General features: G+C 39.2%; 1 protein-coding gene across 2 annotated transcripts in view; it reads right to left on the minus strand.

Moving 5' to 3' along the window:
• Positions 1-517: 517 nt before the first annotated feature.
• pag1 (phosphoprotein membrane anchor with glycosphingolipid microdomains 1) overlaps positions 518-8,601 on the minus strand; it is a 21,329-nt gene continuing 13,245 nt past the window's right edge. For both annotated transcript variants that reach the window (XM_037693691.1, XM_037693690.1), the window contains 2 exons: positions 1,703-1,762; positions 518-1,543 (listed from right to left, as the gene is read on the minus strand). In XM_037693691.1, the coding sequence (XP_037549619.1) occupies positions 1,223-1,543; positions 1,703-1,762 (381 nt within the window). In that variant the 3' untranslated portion in view covers positions 518-1,222. The remainder of the gene's footprint in view (positions 1,544-1,702; positions 1,763-8,601) is intronic.

Below are 8,601 nucleotides of genomic sequence, written 5' to 3' on the forward strand. Positions count from 1 at the left end.
TTTGAAACAAGCTGGACATTCATCGGTGCTTTTAAACTCAAACTATAACACTCTGAACACTGGATAAGATTACACAAAGTTTCCTGTGAGTGACGGCTGACTAAAATAGTGCTCTAAAAATATACAGATATATATACCTTAGTTGGCATGTCGTCAATACGGGTTACAAACAGATTTGTGAATTTTCTTTGTTCAAATTTTACAGAAATATAACAAAACTGATCATTTGGTTACAAATGCTGTACCATAAAAGTATTAAATGTGCGTAAAAGCCAAATGAAGACTAATGTACCAATAAAAAAAGTACATAATTAAAAATATAATGTTACTTGTAAATATTCACCTTTTTTTTTTTTAAACCGAGAACAAGTTTGCTTTAAACATCGACAACACGTACCGAACCGGCATTAGCCTCACATCTAGCTCGAATTAATGCGCAAAACTTCTTTAAAAAAAATCCTATTTACTTCTGTCTAACAGACACACTAACATTTCACGATTACACAACAATAATAAACTCTCAAATAAATACATTAGGATAAAAAAAATACAATAAAAATAAAAGTTACAAGTTGTTTTGGGCTGTAACAGTTCCAGGAAAGCTTTCCAAATGTGTGGAAAACTCTCGTACTTTTCCTGTAAAGCTCAAAAATATACGTAGCTTTGTCCGATGTTTTGTTTGACCAACAACTGGCTTTTTTTGTGTGTGTGTCAAGAACTTTTCACAGGAACATGTAGCGAGAATACACATCAGAAGTGTTGCAGACCTGACAGAGAACAGCCCAGAAATACTCCAGCTGACACCTCGGTAAGACGTGTCAGCGAGTCAACGGGAAGCTGCTGCAGAGAGAGGTGCACAAAGAGCGATACCTTCATATAATACAGTAAGTGCATCAACTTTACATGAACATATGGCACTAAATTCTTGATGCATCTTATTTTAAACGGGCATTAAAAGCGTCTTGCTGACATTTACAGTGCTGCATATGTGTGACTGGATATGTTTTACTTCATTTTGTCTCCACAATCAAGTGTTTTTAAGGCTTATTCGTACCCACGTTCATAAATAAAAGACATGATAAACCGTACCCACGCTGTGATGATGCGATCGTAATGGAGCTGAGCAGTCCCCCTCCACACCAGTGCATGTTTAACAGCTGCGTTGGAGTCCTACAGTGATGTTTTTGAGGGATGCGTCAGTGAGAGGGGAGTGGGGGGCAACTCAAAGACGGGACATGTTTTGACCGAGATCCAGCTCCGCCACGTTTTCATAGTCGTGCTCTGCCTTGTCATCGTCCGCTCCCTCTGCCTCCCCCCTGAGATCGTCGTCCGAGCTGCTGGTCTTTCGGATGCGGATGGATTCGTAGCAAGGGTCTGTGCCGTCCTCGCCCGGCTGGGGCTCTTGGAGGTCTCGAACCGTGGCGTAGAGGTCGCTGGAAGACGAGGCCGGGACCAGCCCTTTGAGCTCGGCGATGCTGCTGTAGTCGTGCTCTTTGTCTTCGTCGTCACAGTTTGTCTTGTTAACCACAGAGTACACCGCTGACTGAAAGAGCCACGACACACAAACACATCGTTTTACTTTTGTTTGTTTTTTCACAAGTCCAGTTTCAGACAATTCTTCTTTTTTCTTTTGCTAATCTTTCTGGTACTTGGAATCCCTGGAAGAGGCAGTTTGTGGAATAAGAGAGGTAAACACACTTACTTCATTATTCGACAAGAAGGGGTTGTTGAAGTCGGGTGCAGCAGACACAGGAGAGTGGAACTGAGAGAAAGAAGACAAACGCAATAAGAGTCACCTCTCAGTATGGGCTAAAATTGGTACGGATTGAATTTTTAGAGATTCTGGCGACTTCCTGCTGCTAAAAAAAAACCAGTGTCTTGATAAAAGTGTTCACACCCTTAGGAAAACTGTGAAGCTACAACTACAACTTTTAAAGTATTCTACTGAAATGTTATGTGATTAAAAGCCGTGCATGTTTGTGAAGTAGATGGAAAAGAATAAATGGGTTTTCAAAACTTTTCACAAATAAAATTCTGAAACGTGTTCAACGACACCCCGAACTAAAATCTGCCATCAGAAGTCCCCCACTTGGTAAATAACTTTGATTTTATGCATAAATCCAGCCGTTTTGTGAAGACTTCAGAAGGTTGTTCAGAATATTACTGATCAAACAGCATCATGAAGACCAAGGAACACAATAGACTGGTCAGGGGTAAAGTTGTTGAGGACTTCACAGCAGGGTCAGGTTATAAATGAGAAGCTTTGAACATGTCATGGAGTGATGTTCAGGCTCCCATCTGAAAATGGTACAGTTGTAACCTTACCAAGACATGGCTGCTCACCTACACCAGGGGTCGCTCACTAAATGATGTCTGCAGGTGCAAAACCTGCCTATCAACTGGTGGCCCATGGGCCACTTAGAGGTCGCTGCAGGAGGACCTTTTCTGGCCAGTTGGGGTGACATAATAAAACTAAAAATATAAAATGCATTTTTACATTTATTGATATTTTTACATATTAGGTTAAAAGGAACGAGTAAGGAAAATAAAACAAGTTCATACCGAGTCCCTGCAGACTTATGCAAGTCTTTTTTTCTGACTTAAAATTAAGTACACCACTTTGAAGTAATAAACATACATTTAAAGTATGCAGAAAAACTTGGCATTTTGCTGGACAAGTTGATTTTTTATTTTATTTTATTTTTTAAGAAAAATCCCACTGTAAGCCTGGAGGATAAATGAAGTAGCTAAATGTAATCAACACGTTTCGCTCCTCGTATTAGTATCTTTCACAAATTTACAATAAATTGACCAAAAAAGCTGCTAAAACTTGCTGAGACGTTTCGCCCTTCATCCAAAGGACTTCATCAATCCAAGGAGCCACCAAACAAACTGAGTCCCACAAGCAGCACACTCACATAGTAGGAAAAACAAGTTTGCTGGTGATAAGATGGTTTCTGGGGCCCGCCCTCTCCCCCATCAACTCCTCTGAGGCAGCCATAGCCAGAGTGGTTCAAAACATCAAAGTTCATGCTCAGTAATCCAGGTACAAATCCAACAATGTTCAGTCAGGTCATCTGGATAGATGAGGAATGATGAAGTCCTTTGGTTGACGGACAAAATATCTCAGCAAAAAAAGAAACCGTCCACATGACCTGACTGAACATTTGGATTTATACCTGGATTATTGAGCATGGACTTTGATGCTAAAACCCATTTTTTGTAGTGGGTATAAAGCAAATGATAATAAATACAGTATGTTAGTTTTGGTAAAAGCTTCAAAGGGCCACAGATGAGAGACTAAAGAGCCACATGTGGCCCCAGAGCCACACGTTGCAGACCCCTGACCTAAACTGACTGAAAGGGAAGAAGATCAATAATCTCAGGAGGAATCTGTTCGCAGCACAACTGTTAGTCGGGGACTCCAAATCTGGCTTTTATGGAAGACTAACAAGATGAAAGCCGTAAAAAGTCCCATTTGCCATGTAGGGACAGGTGCTCTGCTCAGATCATTCCATTATTGAACTTCTTTACCCAACATGTGGTAGAAAACTAACACGCGTCAACCTGGAAACACTGTTCTTACAGTGAAGCACGTTGGTGGCAGCATCATGCTGTGGGGACACTTTTCTTCAGCAGAGTCAGAGAAGCTGGTCAGAGTTGATGGGAGGATAGATGGAGTTAATCCCAGGGCAGTGCTGGAAGAAAACCCATTAGAGCGTGCAAGAGACTCAGGTGGAGGTTCACCTTCCAACAGGACAAGGACCAGAAACATCCAAACATATCTACAATGGAATGGGTTCAATCAAAGCATGTTCAAGAATGGCCCACACCTAAATCGACTAAGAATCTGTGACAAGACTTAAAGTTGTTGTTCAATAACACTTTCCATCCAATCTGACTGAGCTGGAACTATTTTGCAAAAAAGAATGGGCATAAATGTCAGTCTCTAGATGAGCTACACTGGCAGAGGTGAAGACATGCAGCTGTAACTGCAGCAAAGGATGGGCCTGCAAAGTACTGACTCACGGGAGGTGAATACAAATGTGTGCCACACTTTAAATGTTTTTTAAACAATATATTATTTTCCTTCCACTTCAGAACTACATCGTTATTGAATCGGCCCACATAAAATCCTGGTAAAATACTTTGAGGTTTTTGGTCACAAAATGTAGAAAAGTTCAAGAAGTATGAACACTAACCTTAATTCCCTAACCAGGAAAATCACTGCAATGTTACTTTAGTTGGTGATATGTCACTTTATCTGTGCTGCTGATTATCCATGCTGCTGATCTCTTGCCTCTAAACTGCTGTATTCATACCCATCTACTCACAACAGACTCATGTTCAGGCTGCTGTTTAATACACTGTATTATTTTACATTATTAGTGTTTGGCGTATATCCTTGATCCTCGTATACCGTTTATTTTTATACTTTATATTTTTACTATTTTGGAGTGTAATTGGGACCTCGAGTACACAATTTTGTTCCACCTCATGTACCACATGTGATGCGAATGATAAAGAACCTTGAATATTTTTCAGGACATTATAAACTGACAGTCAGTAGCAGCTCTTTAAATACAGCATAAGAACATAACATAGTACTACTTTAAGGAATGCAATTAACGTAGGGTTAGAGTTCCTATTGAGCCGTATTAATAAAACATGCTACAAAACTATTGACTAGTTAAAAAAAAAAACTCCACTGAAAAATGCAAAGACAGGAGCGCTCGGTGAGCGGGTCGATAGTAAAACGGAGCTTCTCCCAGCGGTGGGAGAGGAACGTCCTGCGTTTGCTGCGATACATTTAAAACTAATGTTCTATATAACCACCCATTCATTTAAAATATTATCGAGCCCAAGGCGACAGGGAGTGACGGAGAGTGGGAAGCCTCTCTGCCCAGACTCCGTCCACTTCGCCTCATGATCGATGAGGGAGCCATTAATCAACAAAACTCATCCGACAGCCGCCCAAAACACGCCAGGAGCCCAACAAGAATCTCAATATCTACAAACGCTAAGCAGTTTGTGTCATCTGGAGAAAGAAAATGTTATTCTCTCTTTTACTTGTTGCAAAGACATTTGCACTGAGTCCTTGGTTGGTTTTGGTCCCAGTTAAGGACTCGTCTGATGACGAATCTGGTATTGAGGATGAACACCTGCGCACAAAGATCCATCACAGTGTCTGCTGTACATCTCATACATGTGGTATTTTCTTGGAGCGTGGAAATCAATACGTGGATAAGGTGTGTTTGGAGGCATGATTACTTCTATAGATCCAGCATGCAGTCAGCAATGTAGCTTTGTCATTTGGTTTTAATTAGCCAACCAATTAGGCAGAAAAAGGCCCCCGTGGGATATTTGTACAAAACTAGGATGCATTCAGACAATCACGATGTTTGTCTTTATCTTCACGACTTAAACAAAGTAAAGACCGAGCATTTCTTTATGGTCGTGCGAATGTTTATGAAGCATTCGCACTATTGGATCCATCTTTCTTCTGCATTTTTTTTAGCATCTTTCTTGTCCCGTAGTTTTCGATCTGTTTCAACAAATCATTTATCAAAATGATCAGCAGAAGGGAGCAATGCCTTTTGGTACTGGTGCAACTTTAGCTTTTTAAAATATTTAGCCTTCTCTGCCAACTTTTTCCTCATATAAAACGAACTGAGCTCATTTTACATCCGTCACATCTTTAGATCTGTTTACAACCTTTTACTGCTCCTTTCACGTTTTGTTCTGCTTCAACTTCTTTGTGCAAATTGAAACTTTGTTTCAGCTACTTTCAGCTGTTCTGTGCTTCTTTCAGATTCTTTAAGCTAACTACAACATTTTTGTGCTTCTTCTTTCTGCTAATTTCAGCTTTTTATGCTCCTTTCAGCTTATTTCTGCAAGTTTCAGTTTTTTCTGCTAATTCAGCTACTATTTAGCTGTTTTAATGCTAATGTTAGTTTTTTCAGCTAATTCCACATTTTTTTGCACTCGTTTCAACGTTTTTCAGCCTAGTTCAGCCAAAATGTGCTCTCTCCACTTCCTTCTTGTAATTTAAGATTCTTTCTGATTTTTTAGCTACTTTTCAGCTGTTTTTTTTGTTGCTTTTTTTTTCAGATAATTTCCACTTTTTTGTGCTCATTTCAGCCTAATTGGGCAAACTTGCGTTCTTTCTGCTTTCTTATGCTAATCTTGTTCTACCTTTTCAGTTACCATTTTAGCATTTTTAGCTAATTTCAGTTGTTTTCAACTAAATTCTAGTTTTTTGCTGTAATTTCTGCTACTTTCAGCTTAATTAATTTTTCTACTAATTTCAGCTTGTTATGCTCGTTTCAGTTATTTTCTGCTAGTTTCAGTTATTTCTACTACTATTTATGCTACTTTTAGCTTTTTCAGCTAATTCCACATTTTTAGCTCATTTCAAATCGTTCTACTTCTTTCTGTTCGTTTAAGCTTCTTTCTGCCTTTTCAGCTATTTCTTTTTTGCTAATTTCAGCCTTTTATTTAGCTAATTTATTAATTTTGGTGCTCATTTCTGCTTATTTGTACCTAATTCAGCAAGTATGTGTTCTTTCAGCTTTAATTCTGATAACTAAGGCTTGTTCTTCCATTTCAGCTACAATTCAGCAATTTCAGCTGTTTTTCAGCAAGTTCTTCAGCAATAAGCATTTACACTGCATTCTCACAGGAAATGCGGTTTCTCTAGTTTAAAATACATTTAGATAAATAATAGTATAGCTGTTTAAACTTTTTATTGACGTTAAGCTCAGTTTCATGTGATATTGTGAGATCTTGCAGAATCCGTCAGTGCTTAAAGTATAAAGTTTGTGTTGAGGATGATCAGTGGCTACTACCACACCTGATCTTAGCTCAGTATCTGTATAAGTGGTAAAGATATAGCCATTTTTGTGTTCTTCTTAGCTGTGGCAGCCATCCTGAGTGAGGTTGACTACAAAAATAAACGAGTTGTGGATATGAAATAATAAAAGCGGACTTTTTATTTAGTTTCGTGCAAAAACAAATAGTGTTTACATTCCATTTGTCTTCGCTGGGCACTGAATCATGCATTAAAGCTTCATTGCTCGTCTCCAAATATAAATGTATGCAGACAGGTGTTTGTTTTCTGTCAATACAAATCAAAACCTCACACTTGACAGATTAATATTTTTGACGCCTTCCAGTGAGACGCGTTGTGCTCGTGTGCGTTTCTGCGAGAGAGATCAGTAGTGTGTGTTGATGCACATGGAAGGATTTAATACCACACAGGACATGCAAGAATGGTGGTACAGTAAGCTGATTACAGCCACCTCGGAAGATGGACGGCTCAGGTGTCGGTCACGGAGATGTTGACGTGCATCGGTTCAGAATCGCAGCGTGTCATTTTAAGCCACATGTCTGAAGTAATGCAAACTACACGCCTGTGTCAGATTATATATCAGAAGAAACAATAGTTTCCAAATAGTGCCGACATGCTGAATATTGTTGTTTACCTGGACTGCATCCCTGCGGTATAACTCAGCAGTCGGGTCAAACTCATTTCCTGCAACGTGCTAAAAGGCCCGCAGGCGAGCGCAAACAACAGCTTTTTATTGCAGTTCAATACCTGTTAGACCTCACAGCATTTTGTAAAATGACTTCAACGACACAGTGTGTGTATATCAGTGTGTGGCGATTATTAAACCTGGTGTAGGTCTAAAATAATGCTGGGCGTTGTGTTTGCACAGATGTTTGTATACAGGAAGCAGAGACAGATACAGATTTTCTCCAGCCTGTCATCCATCATGATGCTGGGTTTCAAAAACTTGGTCCGACAAGACGAATCGCAGTCAGCTCCTGGTCATCCGCGGGGGAGACCCACAGGTAGCTGACACATTCAACCTTAAATCAGCCTCGTGGGGTCGGAGAACCGTTTAGCATGCTGATGTCACATTATTAATTTCCTGTATTTGAATTTCTCGTGCACTTGTTTGCAATCTGGAGCATTCACACTTTTATTATCCATTTTTCTTCCGCATGTGTTTCAGCATCACTCTCGTTCCACAATTATTGTGCTATTTCAACAAATCATGAATTAAAACGTTCAGCTCGTTCAGAAGAAAGGTGCTATGACTTTTGGTATTGGTGCAACTTTAGCTTTTTGAAATATTTAGCATTTTCTGCCGCTTTTTTCTCATAGAAAATGAATTGAGCTCAGTTTACATCCTTCAAATCTTTAGATCTGTTTACAACCTTTTACTGCTCCTTTCACATGTTGTTCAGCTTCTTTCAGCTGTCTTGTGCGAATTTAAACTTTTTTCCAGCTAATTTCAGCTGTTTTGTGCTCCTTTTAGATTCGTTCTGCTAACTACATTTTTGTGTTTCTTCTAACTTCTTTCTGCTAATTTCAGCTTGTTATGCTTCTTTCAGATTTTTTTCTGCAAGTTTCTGCTATTTCAGCTACTATTTAGCAGTTTTATGCTAATTTTAGCTTCTTCTGTTTTTTAACTAATTCCATATTGTTTTGCACTTATTTCAACTTTTTTCAGCCTAATTTAGCAAAAATGTGTTCTCTCTCTTGCTTCTGATAATTTAAGCTTTTTTCCTGATTTTTTTAGCTACTATTCAGCT

The sequence above is a fragment of the Nematolebias whitei genome, chromosome 19 (genome assembly GCF_014905685.2).
Source record: "Nematolebias whitei isolate Nwh7 chromosome 19, NemWhi1, whole genome shotgun sequence".
In the NCBI taxonomy this organism is placed as follows: domain Eukaryota; kingdom Metazoa; phylum Chordata; class Actinopteri; order Cyprinodontiformes; family Rivulidae; genus Nematolebias; species Nematolebias whitei.